Source organism: Dipodomys ordii, unplaced genomic scaffold (genome assembly GCF_000151885.1).
Source record: "Dipodomys ordii isolate 6190 unplaced genomic scaffold, Dord_2.0 Scaffold232, whole genome shotgun sequence".
Lineage (NCBI taxonomy): Eukaryota > Metazoa > Chordata > Mammalia > Rodentia > Heteromyidae > Dipodomys > Dipodomys ordii.
This window is the reverse complement of record NW_012267448.1, coordinates 395,191-422,922: the sequence shown is the minus strand read 5'-3', so window position 1 is coordinate 422,922 and position 27,732 is coordinate 395,191. Positions and strand designations below refer to the sequence as shown.

Sequence of the window (27,732 nt, the reverse complement as noted above, 5' to 3'; positions counted from 1 at the left end):
ACCAGAAAGTGGCACCGTGTCTCAAAGTGGTAGAGTACTAGCCTTGAGCAAAACTGCTCAGGGACAGTGCCCAGGCCCTGAGTTCAAGATCCACAATTGACACCCCCCATTTAATTCTATTCAGATCTATGATCCATTTGGAGCTAATTTTTATGTTATGAAGTATGACCTCACTTCATCCTTTTGCATGTAGATCTAGTTTGTTTATGATTGGTTGAAATCTAGTCCCATACTGAATTAGCTTTTACCGTTGACTGCAGAAATCAATTAGCCATAAATGTGAAGGTCTATTTCTGGACTCTAAATTCTATTACATTGATATTATATATACATAATATTTATATTTATGTGTATTTGTATGTTAATAGCACAATGTGAGTACAAATTTGGTCTTCTCCAATACTGGTTAGTTAACCTAGGTCTCATATTTCTCTATAAATTTTAGGATCAGCCTGTAAATTTGTGTGAAATCCAACCAGGATTTTGACAGGAGTTGTACTGAATCTGTAGCTCTTATGATCTTAATGTCTTCATAATATTATTATCTTATTAAGTTTTCTGATCTGTGAACATGGGATCTCACTGTAATTTATGATTTAAAGTTAGAACTACTGTATAACTACTTTAAAATATGAAATCAAAAGTATTTTAACAGCTTTATTAAGACCATCAAGTTCACTCCTATTAAGTGTATAAGAATATGATCTTAGATAAATTTATTGTTTTAAAACCATCACCATAATCTAGTTTTAGAGTATTTGTATCTCCCTAATAAGATCCCTTACACTGGTTTACAGTTAATCCCCATTCTTAACCCTGAGCCAAGTGGCCCTTAATCAATTTTCTATGTATAAGTTTGTCTTTCTAGACATTTCATATAAATGAAATTACATAGCATTACATACATAGATGCACATAGCATATGGTCCTTTCTTTCTAGTTTCTTTCACTTAACATGATTGGGGGGGGCACATGCATGCCAATACTTGGGCTTTAACTCAGGGCCTCATACTTTTGCTTGGCTTTTTTGCTCATGGCTGGTGCTCTACCATTTGAGCAATACATCCAGTTCCTAGCATGATCTATTTTAAGATTGTCTTTAATTGAGGGCCATCTGGGTTGATTCCATATCTTGGCTATGGTAAACAATTCTGAAATGAACACAGTTGTGCCGGTGGCAACTTTAGTGCAGCCTTGCTTGTGATCATTTGGGTAAATACCCAAGAGTGGAATTTCTGGGTCACTGGGAAGCTCTATGCTTAGTTTTTTGAGGAACCTCCATACTGTTTTCCAGAGTGATTGCACAAATTTACATTCCCACCAACAGTGTAATAATGGTCCCTTTGGCCACATCCCCCACCAGCATTTGTTACTGTTAGTTTTTTTGACAATGGCCATTCTAACTGAGGTAAGGTGAAATCTCAATGTTGTTTGAATTTGCATTTCTTTTATGGCCAGAGATGTTGAACATTTCTTCCTGTGTCTGTTGGCCATTCTCAGTTCTTCTGAGAAGTTTCTCTTTAAAACTTTAGCCCATTTATTAATTGGGCTGTTTCTTTGAGGGTTTATTTTGGGGGATTTAATTTTCTGAGCTCTAAGTATATGTTAGAGATAGTTGGTAAAAATCTTCTCTGTGAGCTTTCTATTGCTCTTGTTAGCTATGTCCTTTGCCATGCAGAAACTCTTCAGTTTGATGCAATCCCATTTATCCAGTCTTTCTTTGATTTGTTGTGATTCTGCATCTTTACTGGGGAAGGTTAGACCATGCCTAGGAGCCCTAGTATGGCGATGAATGGATTAAGAAAATGTCACACACACACACACACACACACACACACAGAAACATAGTTTGCATTGTTTCTCTCTATTGTAGTAGCTTGAATGTGCCTATAAATCTACATGTAAACACACTGGATGGTAAAAAAATACACTGGGACATAAATTATACAGGTCTCTAGGCATTCACACACAGTGAGACCAAAGGATGATATTTGTAGGAGAGAAACACAAAGCCACAATAGCTATGTGCATCTGATCATATAAAATAAAATTTATGGAAATAAACTCCAGGAAATGGAAATGAGTTTTTTTTCTTTGTTGCTGTTTTTGTTTTCTTTTCCTTTTGTCTTGTTTGTTCATGTATCTGTCTTTGTGCAGGTGAGGGGAGCACAGAAACCGTGGGACAAGGATGAGCAAATGGCAGCAGTGATACTCACTAGACACTAAGCTAAAAATGAACTTTAAAACTTCTGGGTAGGGAGTCTGGAAGCCTGAGTAGTTGGAGAAGGTGTTGGCTGCCGCGCGGCAGGTGTGCTCTATGGATCATGTGCTGCCATGTATGCCTGAACTACCTGAAATGCAAATTTGGGAAGACTTTACCATCTAAATGCTTAGCTGAATTAAGTGCCTGATGAGGATGGTTTTGCAACAAGTTGGAATAAGCATGCAATCGGTACTTTGGTCTGGAAAGCCATATGGTTCATCTTGAAGTATCGTAAGGAAAATTGGTACTAACTTATCTCTGATTCAGTGTCCAAGAGTTCAGTTTCAGCTTACCAGCCATGAGACAAAATGGAGTCCCAAACACCCAGATGAGGATGCAGTGGCATCTTTTGCTGATGTTGGATGGGTGGCCACAGAAGAAGGAGAGTGCTCAACAAGACTAAGGACAGAAGTCACGTCAAAACCACCCCATCAGGACTGCCTTCCTTACCTTGAGAAGTCCCCAAGCAGGCAGATTTCTTTACCAAACTTGTCTCAAGAAGATCTTCCACTGAAGACTGCAGCACTGGCCAATGAGGAAGCACTGCAGAAGATCTCTGCACTTGAAAATGAGCTTGCTGCTCTGCGAGCTCAGATTGCCAAAATTGTAACCCTGCAAGAGCAGCAAAATCTCGTTACAGGTGACTTAGAATCTACCACATCTGTTACCACAGCCCCTCCTCCTCCTTTTCTGCCTCCACCTCCACCCCCACCTCCACCTCCACCTCCCCCTCTACCAGGACTCCACCAAAGTATGTCTGCTATTGACTTGATTAAATCACGAAGAGAGCAGAAAGCCAGTGATGGAAAGACTTTAACTAGCAGCCCAAAGAATCCTGACAAGCCAAATATGCTAGAAATCCTTAAAGATATGAACAGTGTGAAACTTCAGTCAGTCAAGAGGTCAGAGCAAGATGTAAAGCCCAAGCCAGTGGATGCTATGGACCCTGCCACTCTTATAGCAGAGGCTCTGAAAAAGAAATTTGCTTATCGGCATCGAAACAATAGTCCAGGTGAAACTGAAAAAGGAGTTGCAAAGTCTGAGTCAGAGGCTACCTCAGAGACAGCTTTGTTTGGGCCACATATGTTGAAGTCTACAGGGAAAATGAAGGCTTTAATTGAAAATGTTTCAAACTCTTAAAGGACAATGAGCTGAGAAAGACTGTCCTGATTTAGCTGTTGGTTTGTGAGGGCTGTTTTAGCTAGTAGAAATCAACACTATTTAGTAAATACCTGACTTCAGAATTCCTTGGTCTCCTTTTTAACCTAATTAGTGGATTATGTACTAGTGAAAGCACCGTAAGTTTGGTTTTGCTTTTATGAGATGGTCAGTTCTGGAACTTCCCTTAACATACATGTATTTTGACATGTTTAATCTATAGCCAAGGTATTCAGGGTTCCAGGCTTGAAAACGTTTGTAAGATTTCAGAACATAGAAAAAGATATTTGTGGATGTTACTGTGCATTTTTAATTCTTAACACTAATTTATCTGTACAGGTGTTTTATAGGCATGTGTTTGGATATAGAAGTTGATGTAAAAGTTAGTAATGAATGCTGGCCATGAGGGTACTGCTGTCTTCCCTTGTATTCAGTGAACATTTACTGAGTCGTGAGGAAACAGCTGATATAACCAAGTTACTGTGAAATATTTGAGATTGAAGTCTTGTCTTGAGCAGAACTTCTATCTTAGATTCTCTCTCCCAGTTTTTTGGAGCTGAGTTTTACATAGGAACTGGAGGATGTTCACTTCTGAAATCCCAATGCTTCCTGTTAGGACGAAGATGAGGACTAGGAAAGCTACTTACCCCTCAGTGCCATCCATTGTTGATGGGCTTTTCAAGTAGTGACAAATCAAATTATTAAATTACTTAAGTAAAAACCAGAATGTACCATCTTTTTCTTTTCAGTTTAATAAATGGCATCATAAAAAAAAAACTTCTGGGTAGGGAGAAGAGGGAAAAACTGGGAGAGAGTGAGGGTAAGGGAGACATTGTTAAAAAAGAAATGTATTCTTGCTGGGCACAGATGGTTCACACTTACAATCCTAGCTACTCAGAAGGCTGAGATCTGAGGATCACGGTTCAAAGCCAGCCTGGGCAGAAAAGTCCATGAGACTCTTATCTCCAATTAATCACAGAAAAATCTTGAAGTGGTACTGTGGTTTAAGTGATAGAGTCTTGAGCAAAAAGGAGCTCAGGGACGGTGCCTAGGCCTAGAGTTCAAGCCTTAGGACTGGCTTAAAAAAAAAAAAAAAGACCTGGCCTCTTATTCTGACTTATATAACTGTAAGCCCTGTATACATCATCTTTACAATAACAATTAAAATGTGTTAAAAAGTTTGTCTTTCAGGGCAATTTTATATGTAAATGTAACAAAAACAAGTAGAATAGGGTTCCTATTTTTGTCCCTATTAACACCTTGTATTCGCATGGTACTTATTACAGTATTGATACATTATTATCAACTAAATTCTGCAATATGAATTTTATTATACTGTTGTTTGGTTATTTTGAAAGAAGGTTTTGTTGAGCCTATACCTATAATCCTTCCAAGTGGGAGGCAGAGGAATAGAGGTGTGTGTGTGTGTTACTAGGCCTGAGTCATTAGAGTTCACTCATAGTGTTACACAGTTCTTTGATTTCTGGAAAATGTATACTGTCATATATTTCACATTACAGAATCATACAGGATAGTGCCACTGTCCTAGGAACCCCCTTTCCTCCCCTTTCCTCTTCTCCCTTCTCCTTCCTTCCATCCTAAGTCCTTGACCACCACAAATCTCTTATTCTCTCTCTAGTTTTGCCTATTCTAGAATGTCAAATAGAATCATATAGAATGTAGCCTTTTCAGATTGGATTCTTTCACTTAACAATTTCTATTTTAAATTTCTTCCACGTCATTTCATGGCTTAATAAGTCATTTTAATTGTTGAAGAGTATTTCGTTAGATGGATGTCACAGTTTATCTTCTCCTCTATTGATGGGCATTTTGGTTGCTTCTAGATTTTTGGCAACTGTGATTAAAGGTGCCATAAATATATAACTCACTCGAGTCAATTGGGTAAATACTGGGAGCATGTTTACAAGAAATAATGACTTTGACCTTTATTTGTGTGCATATTTTGGAATTTCATTCTTTTCTAGCCCTGAATTATATTCCATCATCTGCATGTACCACTCCCTATTTATTCATGTACTAGTTGATAGATACATGGCTTGTTCCACTTCCTGGCTACAGTAAATAAATAGAGCTGCTATGAACATCTGTGATCAAGTCTTGGTGCAGACGCATGTTTTCATTTCAGCTATGTAGATACCTAGGAGTGGAACTGAGGGGGGTATGTGACAAATTTATGCTTAGCCTCTTAGGAAATTATCATACCATTTTCCAGAGTAGCTATACTCTTTTCCATTCCCATCAGCCATATTTAAATGTTGCATTTCCTGTTTCTTAACATCCTAACCAAGTTTTATTGTCTATTCTGTTAAAATATGCATCTAGTGAATGAGTAGTGGTATCTCATGGTATTTTGTTGTAACTTCTGTACTAGGATTTGAACTTTGAATTCAGGGCCTTACACTTCCTAGACAGATGCTCTACCACTTGACCCATTCCCTCATCTCTCTTTTAATTTAGTTATTTTTTAGATAGAGTACAGAGTCTTGAGTTTTGCTGAGGGTAAGCCTTGGACCTCAATCCTCCTTCCTGAAACTCCTGAATTGATGGGAATTAAGTACATATCCTCCCCCCACACACATACATAGCTTCACCATTAAGATGAGGTCTCAAAGTTTTTGCCTTAAACTATGATCCTTCCAACCATATCTGAGATTATAAGTCCCAGACTTTTCATGGTGGTTCAAATTTGCATTTCCCTAAAGATGAATGATACTAACAATTTTCTCATGTGTTTATTAGCCAATTATATATTTTCTTTGATGAAATATCTATTCAGATCTTTCATCCATTTCTAAATTGGGTTGTCTGTCTTCATATTTTTGTTTCTAGAGGTTGAATACAGGGCCTAGCAAGAACTTTACCACTTGAGCTATACAATTAGTCCTTTTGTTTCTATTTTGTTTTTGAGACTTTTGCAAACTTTATCCAGATTTGCTTAAGCTTTCTACCTCTGACTCCCTACTAGCTGGGATTAGAGGCATATGTTTCCACGCCCAGCTGATTGTTTGCCTTCCTATAGTTGAGTAGCTCTTTCTACATCCAGTTATAAGACTTATTTGCAAATATTTTCTCATACTCTGTGGCTCATCTTTTCATTTGCATAATGAAGTTTTAAATTTTGATGAAGTACAAGTTATCAAATTTGGTTTATAGATCATGTATTTGTTGTTAAGAAACAAACCTATCCAATATCTCAGTGATTTTCTGCCTCAATAATTTTCTCCTGTGTCTTCATCTAAAGAATTCATAGTTTTATCACCTACATTTAGGTCTCATTCATTTGGAGGCAATTTTTGTGTATGGTATGTGGAAATCAAATTGTCTTGGCAGCATTTAAAAATCTTATATGGTTTCATAGATTTGAAACCAAACTTTTTCAAACTTTATTTTTAAAAACTATTCTTTCTGGGGCTGGGAAGTTGGCTCAGTGGTAGAGGGCTTGCCTTGCATGCACGAGGCCACAAGTTTGATTCTTCACCACCACATAAGCATAAAAGGCCAGACGTGGCCTTGAACTTACTATGTAGCCTAGGATAGCCATAAATTTGTGATCCTCCTGCCTCTGTTTCCTGAGTACTGGGATTAGAGGCATGCACTAACTACCATGCCTTGTTTCAGTATTTCATCTTAATACACTAAAAACTTAATGGGACTTCAAGGCTTCTCTTTCTGCCATTTTCTACCTTACTAGCTACATCCTAGCTTAAGGATATGGCATGCATGTAGTCCATCCTCACTTTTATACACATGGCAGGCTCTACTAATGGGTAATTACTTTCTCATTAAGCCAAGATGAAGCATCAGATTTTTTTTGGCAGTCCTAGAATTGAACTCAAGTCCTAGTGCTTGGTAGCCAAGTGCTCCACCATAGTTTTTCTTTGGCTAGAATAAACTATATTTCACCACCATACTTCTATCTCCACCTCCTGAGTGGCTGGGATTATAGATGTATGCCACTTTCACATTTGGCCTAGAATCTCTTTTAATGTGGCCCTTATGCAGGCCTGGCCCAAGAATGGCAGTGGGGGGGGGTACTAGAAGGGGTGGCTTCAAGAATTATTTTAAGAGGTACAATCATCAAGATGTGGAGATCATGGTAGCTACTATAACCTCATGGAGATGTAACATATTCCTAGTTCCCATAGCTGAGCCACTCTGGGCTCAATGGTCCTGCAACCAAGCCATTTCAAAATTCCATAGCCCAGCACATAAGTATTCACCCTAGAATGTCACACTCTCCACATTCTGCCTGTCAACTCCTTTTCCCATGTCTCACCATAGCTCAAATGGGCACTACCATGAAGTCTTTCCCCAGGCCTCCATGTGGATGAGCTATTTCCTGCATGTGTTCTGCCAGTTCTGCCCTCTCTCACAGCATTAATATACCACACAACACTACATTTATCTCTTCATGGGCTGCTCTGTCTAATCACAAGTTGAGAGCATCTTAAGATCATGCCACATATCTTCATTTTCTCTGCAATTCTAGTGTCTAGCAGTATCCAGGACATAACAAGTTGTCAGTGTGACAAATCTTGAGGAGGAGAAAATCATTGCAGGTAATACCATTGACCCAGACAAAAGTTTGCTATAGCATTCTTGACTTAAACAACTTCTCTATACATCCCACTGCCAATCTTAAATCAGACTCAAATCTTTTGTACCCCGTATTAGTGTCATAACCTACTTGATCCCTTATATTAGCTCCTTCTTTCAACAAACACCTACAGAATATCTACTGCATGTTTTCTGTTCTAAGCACTGAGACCAAACATGTGTCCCCTGGAGCTTGTTTTCTAGGAGGGGCAAACACAGCCATCATAATGAAACATTTGTATGCAGCTCTGACCATGCCACTCTTCAGAACATTCATTAGCTCCCCATTGTTTCCAATCTAAAACATGGAACATGGCACCAGCAATACTGACACTTGTTACCACCAGGTCTTTTTATTTTTTTAATTTTGTTATCCTTTTTTTAAATAAGTTTTTTTATTGTGAAAATACTGTACAGAGGGGTTACAATCACATGACCAAGGCAATGAGTACATTTCTTATCAAGCATTGTTGCCTCCTCCTTTGTTTTTCCCCTACCATCCCTTCCCTCCCATCTCCACAACTACATTCTCCCCCTCCCACCCAACACCTGCCTAAATTGTGAAGTTCGTTTTTTGACATAGTGTCTTGTACATGTCTTTGTTGCAATGGGTCAACCTGTATCCCTATTTAAACAATTTGTTTTTTCCCTTCCGCTCCCCAAATTATACCAACATCAAATACAGTGAAAACAGGGGTTATACCGTGGGGGAGGGACATACAAAGCAACAAAAGAAATTACATGGTACCTTAAAAGTATGTTAGAAACAATAGCAAGAAAAAAAAAACAACTTGTGTCCTTATCTTGGGATTCATTTCCCTTAACATTATCTTATCTGATCCACCTGGTCTTTTCTTATCTCCCTGACTTGACTTGGCTTTTGTGAATCCTTTTACCTGGAATGACTTACCCTTTCTGTTCTTACCTGATGAGCTCCAATTTTTCTTGTCTTTCTTATCTTTCTCCCTCACCCCTACCCTCTCTCTCTCTCTCTCTTTCTCTCTCTGTCTCTCTCTTTCCCTCTCCCTCCCTCTCTCCCCCCTCTCTCTGTGCTAGTGCTGGAGCTTTAACTCAGGGCTGGGTGCTATCCCTTAGCTTTTTTGCTCAAGGCTGGTGCTCTACCACTTGAGCCACAGCTCCATTTCCAGCTGGTTAACTGGAGATAAGAGTCTCGTGTACTTTTATGCCTAGGCTGTCTGCAAACTAGAATCCTCAGATCTCAGCCTTATGAGAAGCTTACAGACATGGAAATTACAGGTGTGAGCCACTGTTGCACAGCTCTTTTTTATTTATTTTCTATTTTTTATATTTTTGCAATACTGGGGTTTGAAGCCAGGGGCTCACATATGTTATGCAGGTACTCCTACCATGGAGCTACACTCTCAGTTCCTATTTCTTCTTCTGGACACTTGATTTGGGATGCCTACTTCTCTTGCCTCAGCAGGGTGTTTCTGGTCAGTGTCACCTAATCATATCCTGCGTATGCCTCTTCATACAACTCCTTTTCATTTTTTGTTTCTGTGTACATTTTTCTCTACTAGGTTGTACTCATGGAGGATAGAAGGAGTCCTATACATCTTCCTAATTCCATGGTCTTCATGGACTTCCTCCAGTGTACAACACATACTAGATATTCAGTAAACATCAGCAATGCCTTCTGCCCACCACAACCTCCCCCAAACTGCTCTTCTCCCTAGATTCCTAAACCACTTTCAACCTGGCAACCTTAGAGTCAATTTCTATTCTTCTATCTTCCTCTCTCTGATAAATGTGCTTCATCAGTCCTCCCTCTGGCTTTCCTTCCTATTTCCTCTGCTGCTGTCCTTATTCTTCCCCCCTCTCCCGATTGACTGTACCTGTGTTCCTGCCTCACTCCCTGGATTTCATCCTCCATTCTACTGTCAGAGTTATTTTTGTCAGAGATAAATCTGATTGTGTCACTTCCCTGCTTAATGATCTTTTCTGGCTTCCCATTGTCTCCAGGAGAAAATCCAAATAGAAGGAATAGTATACAAGGTCCTTGAGGATTCAGTCCTCCTCTACATTCCCAGTTGCCTCTCCTTCCAGGGACCCAGACAAATTTTAGACCGAGCCATACTGAACTCTTGACATGTCTCGTTTTCCTTCTCCTTTCCTTCTGTGTCTGCCTAGTATGGAACTCAGCTCAAGTGCTTTGACAGTTTGAATCCCTCCACAAAATCTGCTGAGAAGCCATCCTGGCAGCTAAATTTTTAGTGCCTTTTTGTATGTGCTTCCTTGGGACCATTCATTACCTCATGCTGGTGTGCTAGTTTATATGTCACTCTCTCCTGGCTGACTCTAAGCTTCCTAAGTGAAGGAGAGGTGCCAGCGTGTTCTGTCTTTGTATATTCAATACCTGGATTCACTACCTGGGACACATTACATACTTGAAGACTGAAATAAATGTTGATGTAAGGAAGCATCTCCTAAACTTCAGCAATGCTGATCACTTTGCATAGTAAAATCTAAGGCCACTAATTAACTATGTGTCAGAAGGCCTGACATAAAGTAAGTGCTCAGTAGATATTGAATTAATGAATGAAGTGCCCCTTCCTGATATCTTAACCCTAAGTGCAGATTATTAGCCCCTGCTGCCAGTCTCCAATAGACTGTACTTCTCTGCTACAATATTTGCTTCACTGCACTATCCATGTGATTGTCTCTGCTACCTCCTTAAGAAGAGATGTTTGCCTGCTCACCTCTATTTCAGGTCCTTAACATACTGTCAGCTATACAAAGGATGCTCAGGAAGCATTTGTTGAATGAATAAATGGATGGATGAGAAGTCAAGACTTATGGGGGTTGAGATAGACCTGGGTGGCTGTCATAGACAGAAACTAGACTTTCTTATGTCCACAAGAGGCAAAAGATTGAGGAAGAACAGTGGCATTAGTTTATCTCAACAGAAGGAAGAATTTTGTTAGCATTATTTAAAAGGGCTTGAAAATGAAATGTGTGGCATGAGGGGGAAGTGAGATCCCTGAAGCTGGAGGGCACTGGGTAGTGATGAAAGGGAGGGTGTTTCAACAATAGCAAGGACAACAGGGGTGGAGTTATAGTTGGGGGTGGGTGGTGACCTAAATAACTATTATCTATGCATGAGGTCACTGCTTTGCCATATACCACACCATTCTTAGCCAGCCTGGCATACTTTGTTGCTCACCTTTGCGGGGGAAGGGTCATCCTACTAATGTCCTTACACTGAATTACTCTCAAGACATCAGACACATAGTAGATACATGGCAACTATTGATTTGTATGACTGTCCAAAGATCTAAAAACCTCTCTTACTCTCTGGCTCAAGGATCTTTGCTAAATGAAGTTAAATTGACTTCAGAGGTTCAGTGTATATCCTAACATTCATTCATGATCTCTAGGCATACAAGGTACTGGGAGAGAGAAACCAGCATGTACCTTTTCTTCTAAAAGTTTAGGTATCAGGATAGATATGAAAACAGCAAGTGCCATACTTGTATTAGATGCTTACTTAGAACAGTGCCGTTAGGTGGTAAGCACTTGCAGAAGGATAAACACTGGCTTCCAAAGATGTCCATGTCTTTGTGTGTATGTGTATGTTTTCATACACAGTGCTAGGGATAGAGCTTGACCGATACTAGGCACAAGATCTACAACTAGCCATGGTGTCCTCATCCCTGGAGTCCATAAATGTTACAAATGTGGTGAAAAGAAGTCTGCATATGGGATTAAGTTAAGGATGCAAAGGTAGAGAATGATTCAGCAATGTCTGGGTAGGCTCGTATGTAATCACCAACAGTCACTGGGAAGGAGGCTAAGGGTGAGAAGGTGGCCATGTGGTAAAAGAAGAGGGAAAGGGAGCAAAGAAGCCATGTTACTGTTTATGAAGGAGGAGAACACAGGCTATGGGAAAGGACCATAGCTGTAGAGACTAGAAAGGCCTTGACCAACAACTTGATTTTAGTTCCCAAAACTTCACTTCAGACTACTGGCCTCCACAACTATATGAGAATACATTTTTTGTGGTTTTAAACCATTAAACTGGTGGTAACTTGTTATAGTTCCTCTTTTCTCTGGGGGGGGGGGTCAGTCATGGGGCTTGAACTCTAGGCCTGGGCACTGTCCCTGAGCTCTTCAGCTCAAGGCTAGCACTCTACTACTTGAGCCACAGCACCACTATATGCTGTTCCAGCATCTACTTTTATAATAAATAGAAACACTTCCTGTAGCAGATCCTTGCTTAGAGCAGACAAATATCTTTAGCATACGTGAATTTTTATAATATAGTGTACCCTGCAAGAGAGCCTGTTTGTTTTTCATAGTTGACAAAAACATGCTACTGTTATCTTAGGAGACATAAATGGAAATTGAAATGCAAATTCAAAATATGTACCTATTACTCCTTGATCTTTTACTTTTTTTTGCTTAATGTACTGAAGTGTAGTGCTAGTCTTTGCTTTCAATTTCAGTTATGAAGAATGCTGTCATTTATGTCATTCCCCAAACTTCCTATGATGCTAAAGGAAAAATAAATACAATTACCATGAAAATTTCATGAAAATGTTGCTCTCTTAAAAGTCATATAATTCTATGTTTATATGACTGTATAAGATGATGCTAAGCGAAATGAACCCCAAGATAGGGACACAAAAGGTTTTTTATTTCTTTGTCTCAGTTGTTTTGTGATTTTTTTGTTTCTTTGGTATGTTCTTCCCCCATGGTATAACCCATATTTTCACTGTATTTTATTCTGGTACCCTGTATCTTGTATATACATTGTGTATACATTTTTCTAATGAATATGGGGAGGGAAAGGGAAATAACAAAATGCTGAAACAAGGATACAGGTTGACCCATTGTAACAATGAGACCTAAAGACACTATGCTGAAAATGAACTTTACAACTTGGGGGTGGGGGAGGTAGGAACTGTGGAGGTAAGAAGGGAAGGGATGGTAGGGGAAAAACAAAGGAGGAGGTAGCAATGCTCGATAGGAAATTTACTCATTACCTTACTTATGTAACTGTAACCCCTCTGTACAGTATCTTTACAAATAAAAAAGTCATATAATACAGTGAAAACAGGGGTTATACCATGGGGAGGAGTTGGGGAGGTAGGGAAGGAAGGGATGGTAGGGGAAAAACAAACGAGGAGGTAACAATGCTCAATAGGAAATGTACTCATTACCTTACTCATGTAACTGTAACCCCTCTGTACAGTATCTTTACAATAAAAAATATAAACTAAAAAAGTCAAAAAATAGATGCTGGAGATTTCAGGAAAAAAAGAAAAAATAGGTGCTGGGAAAAACAACAAAAAGGAGTTGTATTTCTTAGGATACTTAAGATTCTAGAACCTGAAGCAACGATGTTCACCATTTGAAGTCAGTCTGGGCTACACAGGAAGAATCTCTCTCTCTCTCACACACACACTCACACACACACAGTCATACTCCTACTAAATAGACTGAAAAATACATAAAAATAGATGCAAAAATACACAATTCTGCATATTATTGGTTCTTCTCAAAGCTGTAAAGGTCATCAAAATAAGGAAAGCCTGAGAACCTCTTACAGCCAAGGGAAGCCTAAAGGATATGATGATAAAATGTAATATGGCAGCTAGTACTTGAGATGTGTTTGTGGGAGAGCAACGGGAAGGGGGAAAGAATAATGAATCAAGGAGTTGGGGAAGAACTCAGTCATAATATTCAATGCATATCCATGAAACTAGGAAAACTGAGGGGAGGGTGGGATTAGGAGGGACGTAAGAGAATGATGAAAGGGGTGATACTGATCAAGATGCCTTGTACTCATAAACTGGCATGTTGAATGGTAACCCCTTGTATAACTACTTAAACACAATAGAAACACAATTTAAAAAAATGTAATGTGGTATACTGGATGGGATCCCCATCCAGAAAAAAAAAGATATTAGGTAAAAACTAAGACAATTTCAGCAAATTATGGCCTAATTATGGCCTATAAGTAATATTGCTTTTCAGTATTGATTCTTTAACACATGCATCATACTCATGTAAGATGCTAACAACAGAGAAAGCCTTAGGGGCTGGGAATGTGGCTTAGTGGTAAGAGTGCTTTCCTAGCATGCATGAAGCCCTTGGTTTGAATCCTCAGTACCACATAAACAGAAAAAGTCAGAATGTTGTGGCTAAAGTGGTAGAGTGCTAGCCTTGGTTAAAAGAAGCTCAGGGAAGGAGGGAGGGAGACGGAGGGAGGGAGGGAGGGAGAGAGAAAGAGAGAGAGGGGGGAGGGAGAGGGAGAGAAGAGAGAGAGAGAGAGAGAGAGAGAGCACATGTGCACATGAGTGCCCATATAAGCACCCTGTACAAGGTATGTAAGAACTCTACAATGAGTTCAATTTGTAGGTAAATGTAGGAGCCTGCCAGGATTTAGTTGACTTCTAGCTTAGGTACCCAATGCTGGGTGGTCCGACACTATCATTTACATGAATAAAATAAACCCCCAATCTCACTGCCCCCCTTCTCTTGCCTAAAAATTATTTAAACACAAGGGACCATGAATGTTACATTTATCAGCTTTTTTTTGAATTCTGAAGGGTGATATCACAAGGGAAATACTGAATATAGTTCATTAGTAAAAGATTTCAAGAATCTGTTGATTCTAAACTTTCATTTAAATCATAAATGCTTATCAAAGACCTATTATGAGCCATATACTGGGATGATGAAAGAAATTAGTGCAGGAGAACACTGTGAAGTGATGAAACATTTTAGGTGATCAGTAAATAGAAAAGTAAATGATGTTAATAGAATTTATTAAGCAGAGAATATTCTTGATTTAACCTTATACTCCCCCTAATGGCCTCCTGGTTAAAATGCAAAGCTTATATAATAGCCTAGTCTCTAAAATGCTTGATACCCCCTGACTTACCTTCATGAGCACTCTCATTTCTGACTGCTGTGTGCAATCTCCCCCTCATTCTTAGTTCTAACAAATCTGTTAAGGTATTACTACTGATTTCATCAAAAATATTTATTTAGATCCTACTCTGAGAAGAATTAACTAATCTCAGTTTAATAACTCTATTCTCCATTTCCCAAACATTTTGACATTAACTAAGTCACCTGGTGTTACCAGTAACTACCACTGAGTGTTGGAAACACTCACCTGAAGACTGGGAATCAATGTTTTCCACAGATACCTCCTGATCCTTCCCATCTATTCCAAATTTCATACTCATATATACCCTCCCTCATTTTTTTGTAGGTCATGGTGCTTGATGGGCACCATCTCTGAGCTTATTTGCTCAAGGGTAGCATTCTACCATTTTGAGGCACAGTGAAACTTCCAGGGTTTTTTGTGAGTTTAAGCCCCAGTTCTGGCACTGGCGCGTGTGTGCACATATTCACACAGACACACACACACAGAGACACACACACTAAAAAGGGGCAGTGTCTGTGTAACTCAACTGGAAATTTACATAGGTCCCAGCAGGTTTTCTGGAGTGTTTATAAACACATAAGAAGCTAGATCAGGCTTTACAAGCAGAGATTTTCTATGAAGCCATGCTATTTTTTCTTCTCTACCTGCTAAACCTAGGAGAATATATGTCTTAGATTCTCTTTTCATTCTTCAGATTTAAGGAGAAAAGTCATTCTCTTCTCCCAGGGCTTATTCTCTTTGTTTTTAAAAATAAAGCAAACAGGGCTGGGAAGGTGGCTCAGTGGTAGAGCACTTGCCTTACATGCCTGAGGCCCTGGGTTTGATTATCAGCACCACATAAACAAAAAGAAAAAAGCCGGAAGTGTAGCTATGGCTCAAGTGGTAGAGCCATAGCCTTGAGCTGAAGAGCTGAGGGACAACGCCCAAGCCCAGAGTTCAGGCCCCATGACCGGACCCCCCCAAAAAAAATTTAAGCAAACAATAACAAGAGCATGCGGTTTTTAAGACTGTGTAAAACTCATTACTAAAGTATCAGTTCTCTATCACCTAGTGAGGTTTCTCACTTCATTGATTAAGAAATCTGCCAAGTGGATAAAAATAATAACATTCTACTATCTGAACCAGTATATGCTAAAATGTTGTTGTTTTTTATTCAAAAACAAAACAAAAAACTCCCCAAACACAAAGTGCTGTTTGGACTCAAGAGCACCTGAATAAGCTGGCAACAGGAAAACGATGCCCTGGCAGTTATTTGCACAGCTGTTTCCTTTCATTTAGCATACAAAAGTTTTTTAAATCTGTTACCCACAACATGCAATAGGTATGTATGACATACTAAATGGCATGCCATTGTTGAAAAAGATCCAGCAGTTCTCACCAGGGTAGAGTGTTCAACATGTGAACACAAAACTCCAAAAAGACTTTCTCTGCAACCCCAAGTAGCACCAAAGAAAGCTGTTACACATGCCTTTTCTCTTTAGACAGACATCTAACTTGGTGTTGCCACTTTCCTGGGAGACGGTAGCATAAGCCTCCTTCTTGATTCTCTGGCATTTTGTTCAAAATCTATTCTTTCCAATTTACCACTTTATAAAAAATCTGTCTGCCATTTCTAGCAAGAATTAGCTCTAAAATGCACCTCTCTGCTGGGCACTGGTGGCTCTCACCTGTAATACTAGCTACTCAGGAGGCTGAGATCTGAGAATCGAGGATCCAAGCCAGCCTGAGTAGGAAAGTCTTTGAGACTCTCATCTCCAGTTAACCACCAAAAAGCCAGAAGTGGAGCTGTGGCTCAAGTGGTAGAGCACTAGCTTTCAGCAAAATAGCCAAGTGAGAATACAAGGCTCTGAAGCCCCAGTACTGGCACAAAAATAAACAAATAAAATGAACCCTGCTAAGACTCCCTCCATTAATTTCTCCCAACTGCTTAGTTCATATATTTATTTCATTGGTACCATAATTCAAGCTTTTCTCTAATTATTCTAATTTTGTTAATGTTTCTAGGGCATAAATCCCATGAAAACAGGGGAATTTCTAGCAAACTGAAAAGGAATTTATAGAGTGTCTAATCACATCCTTTGCCCTACCCCTTTTGCTGAAGAAACTGAGGGCCCTTGTGGGTCAACCTGTCCAAGTCAGCCAAGTTAACAAATGAACTAGGCATAGAGGTCTTGTGTCCTGATTCTCAATAGTGTGCTTTTCATTTTTACCACATTAGGTTATCTTCCTATTTCACATGCATCTCTTCAGAACACCTTAGGAAGTGCTAGATACACATATGTCTCTCAAAAACGTCAATATGATAAGCAGAGGAGTTTGTATAACTAAGTAATTGAGTCAAGAAAACCATCAGAAATCAGGAAGAGCATTTCCTTACTTACTTGTTTGCATGATGCCACCCTCCGGCCCAGTTAATTGCTACTTTACATATCCCATCAATCAGGCACTGGGCAGCTGTGATTGTAGCCCCTCCTACTGCTGCAGCAAATTCAAATATCCCTTCAGTGGCTGGGCAATTGTAACCTGAAGGCAGAAACAGAGGGCTTGTTAAAGATGACTTGAAGGAGGAGGAGGAATAGGTTGAAGTGCCACAACATGCTCTAGCAAAAGCTACTGCACTGACATCAGTTTCAACTGAGAGAGAAACCTCTGAATGCTGAAGAAGGTTGGAGCTAGAAAAGAATAAACATTCAAGATAAACAAATCATAACCTAGAGATAGTGCAAGCAAAGTGAGAGGTGATGAGGTGATGAATCCTGCTGTGGTTGCACAGAGCCAGGTCTGGACTCTAGATCTCTTGACCTGCTCCCTCAATCCAGTGTCTTACTAAGCCATGTTGTTTCTCAAAATTATCACACTGGTTACTTTTTTCTTCTTTTTTTAAAATAAGTTTTTGGTTGTTTTTTTTTTGGGGGGGGGCCGGTCATGGGGCCTGAACTCTGGTCCTGCGCGCTGTCCCTCAGCTCTTCAGCTCAAGGCTAGCGCTCTACCACTTGAGCCACAGTGCCACTTTCGGCTTTTTTCTTTTTGCTTATGTGGTGCTGAGGAATCAAACCCAGGGCCTCAGGCATGCAAGGCAAGCTCTCTAGACTGAGCCACCTTCCCAGCCCCTTAAATAATTTTTTTATTGTGAAAATACTGTACAGAGGGTTTACAATCATATGAGCAAGGTAATGAGTACATTTCTTATCAAGCATTGTTGCCTCCTCCTTTGTTTTTCTCTTCCCATCCCTTCCCTCCCATCTCCACAACTATATCCCCTTCTATCCACCCCCCCTTCACACTGGTTATTTATGGTTTTTAAAAATGTATTTAAAAGCCAACTGCCGGTAGCTCACACCTGTAACACTTGCTACTTAGGAGGCTAAGATCTGAGGATCATGGTTCAGTTCCAGCCCGGGCAGGAAAGTCTGTGAGACTCTTATCTCTAATAAACTACTCAGAAAATGTTGTTAATGGCACTGTGGCTCAAGTGGTAGAGTGCTAGCCTTGAGCACAAAGAAGCTCAGGGACAGAGCCCAGGCCCCAATTTCAAGCCTCAGGATCAGCAAAAAATTTTTGCTTGTCCTGGGGCTTAAACTCAGGGCCTGAGTGCACTGTCTTTGAGCTTTTTTGCTCAAGCCTAGCACTCTACCACTTCAGCCATAGTTCCACATCTGACTTTTTTTTGTAGTTAACTGGAGATGAGTCTCATACACTTTCCTGCCCAGGCTTGCTTAGAATCTCAATCTTCAGATCTCAGCATCCTGAGTAGCTAGAATTGCAAGTGTGAGTCACTGGTGCTAAGCTTAAAAATGAATTTTAATAAGGAATCAGAAAAGTTAGAGGATGCTACATCAACATATATTCAGCCAGACCAGATCTGAGTACTTTCATTAGGGCTGCATCAACTGAACTGTTTCTTTCTCCATCTGGATCATCATTCAGTTTTGTTTAATTTGCATGCTTTTTCTGGGTAGTGAGTTCTGTGTGGCAAAATCAAGAGATTAAAATGGACTACTGGGAGCATAACTCAGTGGCAGAGTGTATGCCTAATATGTTTGAAACCTTGGGCTCCATCTCCAGCAACACACATATACACATGCACCCCCACACAGAGTGTTAACACATTATTTCTTAATTAAGCATTTAAAGTCATTATAAAAGTTATAAAATATGCAGCAATATAATCCAGATGGGGGCTGTTAAGTCTCCCATCATTGCCTGGGAAAGATGTTACCTAGTCCATATTCTATGGAGTCGGGATGATCCTCGTCCCCTTCTTGGCTGATCTTCTGGAGATGCTGTAGGTAGGCATCAGTGTAAAAGGTGGCCATCTCCTCCATGGAGGCCACTTTGGGCTTCTCTATCCTAATAATAACAGAGACAAAGAGAGGTAAGTGAATAACAGAGACAAAGAGAGGTAAGTGAGTCAGACCCAGAATATTCCAAAGCTGGAGACAGGAGCCAGTAATGTGAGAGGTTAAAATACAACTCCCAGGTCTGGTTCCAGTGAGCTGATGTAATAAACAAATTTGGTTCCTCCCTTGTACTGGACATACTCTACTTTCATATAAAGTATTGACCTCACTAATAATGGGCAAAGGACAGATTTCTTTCTCCTAGTTATAAATAGGCAAAAATAAGTGAGTAATTATATTTAAGTTAAACCAATTGTCAGGAATCAGATAAACCATATTCTATGAGTTGTAATTTTTTTTGAGTTGTAATTTTTATGACAAGCCAGTAAGCAGAGATATCTCCACTTGAATTAATTGCCAAATGGGATATATAACCCTTTCACCCAAGTCTTTATTTTGTTTTACTTATTTATTATGGTTTTGGTGCTGGAAATTGAATATAGGACCTTGCACATGCTAAGCATGTGCTCTACTGCTGAGCTACATCTTGGCTTCTTATATCTTATTTTAAAAGGCAGCCAGGTTATCATGTGTTAGAATTTGGAGTGTATACATTAACTGATCTATACAGTTTTCTCATTGATAAAATAGGGAACTGCATGGGACTTGTGAAGAGTAAATGTGTGTGCCAGCACTGAGATTTGAACTCAAGACTGGGTGCTATTCTTTAGCTTTTTTGCTCAAGGTTGATACTTTACCACATGAGCTATAGCCCTACTTCTGGCTTTTTACTGATTAACACACTTTTCTGTCCAGGCTGGCTTCAAACCGCAATCCTCAGATCTCAGCCTCCTGAGTAGCTATGATTACAGGCCTCTGCCACCAGGGCCCAGCTCACAAACAAATTCTTTGTGGTTAAATATCATCGATATTTGAGGAAACAAATTAGAAAACTCAAGATAAAAAAGTTTCTATACTTGGCCCTTCCCATCTATCTCTGAAAGGAAAAAGCGGGCGGGGGGGGGCAGCGGTGAGGGGATTGAAACTGGGCTTTACTCAGAACCTTTCAACCTACTCCTCATAGGAAGTGACAAATAGGAGCACATAAGAGAATAAAAGGACCTGCCCTAGCGATAGGCCTTAATTCCTCTGACCTCTAGTTGCTTGTTCCCCACTTTTTCTTTGTATCCTCACTGTACCTATGTTCTCCAGCCCTTGCAGCTGAAAGGGGTTGCTAGGGACCAGCAACACCAACATTTCCTGGGAACTTCTTAAGAATGCAGAACTTCAGCCTTACCCCAGACTCAGTGAATCAGAATTAGTATTTAACAGCTGATTTTTTAAGAACAATTCAGCAAAATGAAATTCTGGTTTACTGAACGACTTTGTTTCATATACACATCAAACAGGTCACCCCTCCTGCTCTCCCCCGCCCCTCCCCCCACCCCGCTAAAAAACTCAGCAACTTCATAGACAAAAAAAGGGGAAAAAAGAATCCTTTTTTGTCTTTAGCCTTTTTAACTATCTTATATAAACGAACTACTTTATAGTACAGCTAAGTATATATATACAAAAAAGTTACTGAAATGCTCAGAATAAGATTGTTTTTTATTTACATTTTATATTTTTGTATATATTGTTCCAAATGACCAAAGCAGACTTAAGTGCAGACCTCTGACTATTTGTGGTGTCACCATGTTCATTATAATCTCAAGGGAGAAAAAAACCTCTTACAAAAAGCAAAAACAACAACAAAAAATAACAAGATGATTTCTACAAGATAATATTTCTTAAATTCAAGTTGAAGCAGCGCAGATCCAGACCGCAGAGATGTAGTCATGGTTTCTTAATGTCTGATGAACTGGGGCACGGCCCCAAGTTTTTCACTGAATTAAACTGTCTATAAAGGCTACTAGTAAAACTAAGCTGCTCAGGAGAAATCCTTTGGCCCAGCCAAAAAAATGAATTATTACAGTCAAGACCCAGTGATTCTTATTTCTTCTTCAAGAAAACTTGTCTGTATCATCTATCCATAAAATAAAAAGTTAATAATTTCTCGGACTGTTTCCCAGACCTATTGGCTTTCTCTTATGGTACCTTCCCATGTACTTTGTTAAATGTTAAAGGTTGAAAATACCAACTAAGCTGGGCCCTGGTTGTTCACACCTCTAATCCTAGCTACTCAGGAGGCTGACATCTGAGGGCTGTGGTCCAAAGCTAGCCCAGGCAGCAAAGTTTGTGAGACTCTTACCTCCAATTAATTACCAAAATGCCAGAATTGGAGCTGTGGCTCAAAGTGGTAGAGATCTAGTCTTGGGCACAAAAGATAAGGGACAGTTCCCAAGGCCTGAATTCAAGCACCAGGACTTGCATGCATACACACACACACACACACACACACACACACACACACACACACACACACACACACACACAAAAGATAAGGGACAGTTCCCAAGGCCTAAATTCAAGCACCAGGACTTGCATGCATGCATACACACACACACACACACACCACCACCACCACCACCACCACCACCACCACCACCACCACCACCACCACCACCTAAAAACTATTTAATTTAATAGTGGAGAAGACAGTTGGATTTTCTTTGCTGTTTGCAGTAAAATAATTTCAAACTAGTGTTGCCAAAAATAATTAAAAATTAAACAAAACTTAGTGAGAATGGACACCAATGGCTCACACATGTAATCCTAGCTACTCAGGAAGCTGGGATCTGAGGATCACAATTCAAAGCCAGCCCAGGCAGCAAAGTCTGTAAGACTTTTATCTCCAATAAATTGCCAGAAAACTGGAAGTGGCACTGTGGCTCAAGTGGTAGAGCATTCGCCTTGAGCTGAAGAGCTCAGGGACAATGCCCGGGCCCAGAGTTCAAGTCCCAAAACCGATTTAAAAACTTAGTGAATTGTGTGCATCAGGGTCTCATGTCTGTGATCCTCGCCTCTCAGAAGGCTGTGGTCTGGAAGATTTGAGGCTAGCCTAGCAGAAAATCCATGAGATTCCAACTCCAATTAATCACACAAAAAGCTGGGTGGGAGGTGTGGCTTGAGTGGTAAAACATCAGCCTGGCAAGTATAAGGCCCTAAATTCAAATCTCAGTACTTCCAAAACAAACAACAAAAACCGCCCAAACACGTAAAAAAAATATACAGTTATACTGACTGAACAAGAAGGTTTAATGATGACTGAAGCTGGGTGCTGGTGAATCATACATTTAATCCTAGCTATTCAGAGGAGACTGAAATCTGAAGATTATGGTCCAAAGCCAGCCCAGGGAGGAAAGTCTATGAAACTCTTATGTCCAATTAACCACCAAAAAGCTGGAAGTGGAGGTGTGGCTGAAGAAGTGATAAGAGTGCAAGCCTTGGGCACAAAAAGTTTAGGGACAGAATCTAGGCCCTGAGTTCAAGTTCTAGCACTGGCATAAAAACAAAAAATAAAGAACATGTCTAAAGGAAGTAACACCAAGTGGGGAGTGGTAGAACACTGTTGTAATTCCAACACCTGGAAAGCAGAGTTGCGCTCTAGACCATCCTGGGCTACACAGCAAGACCCTGTCTCAACCCACTCTGTCCATAAAAGTGAGGTACACAAGAAATCATTTGCTTAATTATAAAGATGAAAGATGAAAGCAGAAGATAAGCATACAATACTAGCTGGTGTAGGACACTTATCTATTTGGCCAGAAAATATCATAAGTATTACTTATAAATATGGCAGGTTCATATAGATGCACTTATAGTGACATTAATATAGAATAGGCAATATTTTTACTCTTGGAGTTTGAATTCAAGGCCTTATTTTGCTAGGCAAGTGTTCTTCCACTTGAGCCATATCTCCAATGCAGTCCTTTTTTTGTTTACTTATTTTTCAAATAGGGTCTCACATTTATACCCAGGCTTGTCTATTTATCCCTACCTATTTATGCTGCCTATGTAGCTAGGATGATAGTTATGAGCTACCATGCCTAGATTCATTTGTTTTTTAAGAAGCACTTCATTGGGTCTGGAGTCCTGGAGTCCTGGCTGGCTTCAGCAGTTTGCTTGGGTCTTGACTTTTCTCCAAGCTAGGTCATTAAAGTATGGTGGTGGTAGAAGCATTTCTAAAAATCTTAGGTTGAACCTGTACCCTCAAATCTGGCTTTGAGGAAAAAAATCCCGGCCCCATCAAAAACAAACCCCAAACAAAGTACAAAACAAGAACCGAAGACCTGCAGCATAACTCATCTCAAACTGTCTACCAAAATACCTATCACACCCCGAAATAAAGTCGGATATCTAATGCATCGTAACTCTCTCTGTGTTTTTTTTCAAGTTTCCTTAATTTTTCAAGAGCTTTTCTAAAGTTACAGAAGATTACAAACACTATAAATACTCCGACAAAAAAAGCTTTTTTTTTTTTTAAGGCAACATACTCTCCTTAATTATCCCCAGTGTGAAGTAGGACTGCAAGGCTCTGTTTGGGCTTCTAGCTTTAGGGATGAAAAGCTAGATGCAGAATAACCAACTTACCTCATGTGCTTATGCAGTGCATATGCTTCAATCAGAGAATGGACCATACTGGCCTAAAAAAATACAGCATAAGAAAAAAGAAAGACAGTCTCTTTCATAGTTTAATTCAACGAAATCCAATAAACGTCACCAAGATTGAAGGAGCTATCTACTTTAGCTCGCCTCCCTTTCTTAATGGAATACACTTTAGACGATACAGAGATGAGGAGTCAAAATCGCGTAGATAGTAGCTGCCCGGCGCCTTCCCACGGGAGATGGAGTACTTCTCCTCAGCAGTTTCTCTTTCACAACGTAAGCAATCCCTACCTAAAGAAACTCCATCTCGGCCTAGCCATTCCCCCTTCTCTTCACAGATTCCCTCCCCCAATCTCCCCCACCGGCTTCTGGCACTCACCGAATCCCCCGGGAACGCTTTCTTTTTACATCAGCTTTAGGCTCCGGACACAGCGACTCCAATTTCTGTGGAGGATTTTTAGTCTCCCGCCTTCCTAAAGCCCTCGCGTCTACCCCGACAGACCGCCCTTCATGCACAAAACCCACTCAGGTCTTTCATCCCAATCTCTCTCACCCGCTTGGGAACCTTGGTCAGGGAGTCGCACACGCTGACATACTCCGGACTGTAAATGTAAACAGGGCGCAGCGGCTTCCCACCCTTTCCTTGGGACTGTGGTTTGTCCATCTTCCGCTTCCCACCGCTTCTGAGGCAAGGTCTGGATTCTACTGCCTTCAGACCCAGCCTGAGCTCCGGTTCCTGCTCCCCAGATTGGCCGCAGCGGTGCTCCCCGGTCAACATTCCCTCCTATTCTTGAGACCGCGGGAGACACTGCCCCTGCTCCTCAGCCAATTGTGGCGATGGTTGGGCCTTCTCAGGACAGAAGAACCCGTCTCAGTGACAGCACCTCAAAGAAAGAAGGCTTGGCAGATAAAGGAAAATGCCCAAATAACTGCCAGTTAGGACCGGCTTATTATGACAGAAATAAATACGGTCAAAACTAATCATACCTTGTTGCCCTACGGGGCCATTTGAGATGAAGTCAGGCCAGACTCCGAGCATGCTGGGAAATGTAGTTCTTAACACGTCTGGGTAGCGGAAGAGCTGCGGCTAAACACTAAAATAGCCATACATTTCATTTTAACAACAAAAAACGAGCCTCGACTCTTTATGAATTGCTTCACTATGAAAATATTAGACTTTAAGTATTTAATGACAGATTCAATGTAGCTGTCTACAGCCCCCCACTTCAACTGTTTATCCTGAAGATGGGCATGGGGATCAATGAATGATGTAAATGGTTTGCAAAGTATGCACAGTAAATTCTGTGCAGCAGTTTTAGTTTAACACTTATCATCATTTACTGTGTAAGAGGTGATGAACCACAAGAATTTATTCAGGCAAATCTGATATATTCCCAAGAGACTATGTGATACTGTGAAAATTGCTTGGTAGATTTGAATGAAGCAATGATGCCAAATGTACTCCCTGAATGTTGATATAATAATAGGAAGGATGTAGAATGTGTTCAGTTGTGTTTGGAAATTGTAGTTCTTCCCTCCCTCCTTTATTGTAAAACTAAACAAAGGCTAGGGAAATGTTTCAAGTTTGGTTTGCAGGTCCTGTTAAGAGTATCCTGAGGTAGTTTTAGAATTAAAATCAGCATTTCCAGGTTCTTGGATGCTCACAGGATTTGCTACAAGCTGAACTGACCTACTAGCACCCTCAGAGACAGGCAATATCTGTAACTTCTTTAATGTCTCGCTCACATTTTATTTTTTTTAATTGTGATAGGCCACTGTGGATGTATTTTTTCATGTCATCCTTCCACAGTCCTATGAAGGAGCTTATAATATACCCATTTAACAAATGCAGATTGTAGAGAGACTGCATAAAGTTACACACTTAAGGGAAAAAGCATACAGTGGTCTTAAGAGGATGAACAGGATTTTTCTCTGTGAATATGGGAGCCAGAGGAGAGCATGCTAACTAGAATGAGCACATAAGCAAAAACCGTAGAAAATTTCTCATCTACTTTAGCAGAAGGAACAAAAAATTAAAGAGCTTTAGAACAGACTAATAAAGAAAACAGACTTAATTCTGTGGAAATGGGGAAACATTTAGAGAGATATGTTTTCTGTGTGCTGGTTTTGGGGCTTGAACTCAAGTTCTTGCTTGGCCTTTTGATAGTTGGCACTCTACCACTTGCACCACACATCTAGTTCCTGCTTTTTGCTGGTTAAATGGAAATGGGGTTTTCTGGACTTTTCTGCCTGAGCTGGCTTTGAACCTCAATTTTCACATTTCAGCGCCCTGAGTATCTGGGAATACAAGTGTAAGCCACCAGTGCCCAGCTCATTTAGACAGATTTTGCTGTGTGGTCCTGGAGATCAAGCCCAGTATATTATGCATGGCAGGCAAGTGTGCTACCAAGTGAACCACATTCTGTCCCTTAGAAGTATTTGTGAAAAAATTGTACAGTAATAGTGTGTAGGAAAAAATAGTCATTGAAAGACTAGAGGCTGGGAGTCCCATAACTTCCCAGGTAAGAAGTGATAATTTAAACTTGGGTGATGGCAATGGAAACAGTTTCATAAATCATTGTGTTAAGAAGCTGCATGAGAAATAAATATTGTCCACATAAAAATGAAATCATAAGAGTGTCTGAGAGAGCCAACAGTACATGGCTCTCTCTCCTGCACTGTGTAATAGTCATGTATTACAAACATTTCAAAACCAAACTCATGATTCCCATAGCCAAGTACCTTCCATCCTTTTCCTATCTTTCACAGCTCAATAAAGATACCAATGTCTATCCAGTTGTGTGGGCCAGAAATCTGGGTGTCATTTGTTTACCCTTCTTTTGTCCTACCTGAAAATCCAACCCATCAATTTCCATTATTTATATCTCTAGGATTTGTTTTACATACATTTATTTCTCCCCCTCAGTAGAGTAACTACCCTAGTCTGAGCACTATTATTTTTGGCCTGGACTTTCTTCAATATCCACATGGTCTCTCCTTCTACTCTGGCTGCCTGTACAAACCATTCTCTTTGCAGCTCCAGAGTGAACTTCTAAAAACAAAAAGTGAATTGGATCAAATCATTTAAACTTGCTCTGCACCACAGAATCTTCTACCTACAAAGCGGTAAGTGTTGAAGATTCCTCATTCTGGATATTTGTAATAGGAAAAAGACAAAAGAAAGGAGACAAAAAGGAAACAGTTGAATCAAAATAATTGTACTAAGATTTCCCAGGAATCAGGGGAGGCATTTCAAGGAGGAAGAGCTAACAAAAAAATGTTCACTGATGCTCTATGGGATAGGTGGAACCAGAGGTAGGAGAGGAAGCCAGAATGCAAGGGGTTAAGTAATGAAGCCTTGTATGTAGCTTCCTTATTGAAGGAATGTAATTGTGAAAGGAAGTAGTCTGAGGGATTATCAGAGCCCAGCTTTGCTTTTTAGGACAGAAGAGGACTTCACACACTCATAGATGGGGGGAAAGTGCCTATGGGGCTATAGGAATTGACTGAAATGTGAAATGATGACATATTATCAGTGTAAGTAGGTAATGAGACTTGTTCTGGGCCTTCTGGGATAGGCAGTGTGGAATGAACTGGGCAGGATAAAGAAGACCAATTAGCCGGGCCCCAGTGGCTCACACCTGTAATCCTAGCTACTCAGGAGGCTGAGATATGAGGAGCATGGTTCAAAGCCAGCCTGGGCAAGGAAAGCCTGTGACACTCCTATCTCCAATGAACCACTAGAAAACCGGAAGTGGTGCTGTGGCTCAAGCAGTAGAGCGCTCGCCTTGAGTTGAAGAGCTGAAGGACAGCACCCAGGCCAGAGTTCAAGCCCAATGACCGACAGGAAGGAGGAGGAGGAGGAGGAGGAGGAGGGGGAGGTG

General features: G+C 40.3%; 1 protein-coding gene and 1 pseudogene across 1 annotated transcript; one reads left to right on the top strand and one right to left on the bottom strand.

Annotated features, from left to right (window-relative positions):
- Nucleotides 1–2,386: 2,386 nt before the first annotated feature.
- LOC106000661 lies at nt 2,387–3,838 on the top strand (annotated as a pseudogene).
- Nucleotides 3,839–8,177: 4,339 nt separating this feature from the next.
- LOC106000648 (histone deacetylase 8-like) lies at nt 8,178–24,824 on the bottom strand. Its single transcript, XM_013035934.1, has 6 exons — nt 24,402–24,824; nt 23,834–23,886; nt 19,180–19,310; nt 17,342–17,483; nt 10,312–10,453; nt 8,178–8,336 (listed from the first exon to the last, which is right to left on the bottom strand). The coding sequence occupies exons 1-6, from the start codon at nt 24,624–24,626 to the stop codon at nt 8,178–8,180; spliced, it is 852 nt and encodes a 283-aa protein (XP_012891388.1). The 5' UTR covers nt 24,627–24,824.
- Between the last annotated feature and the right edge of the window lie 2,908 nt (nt 24,825–27,732).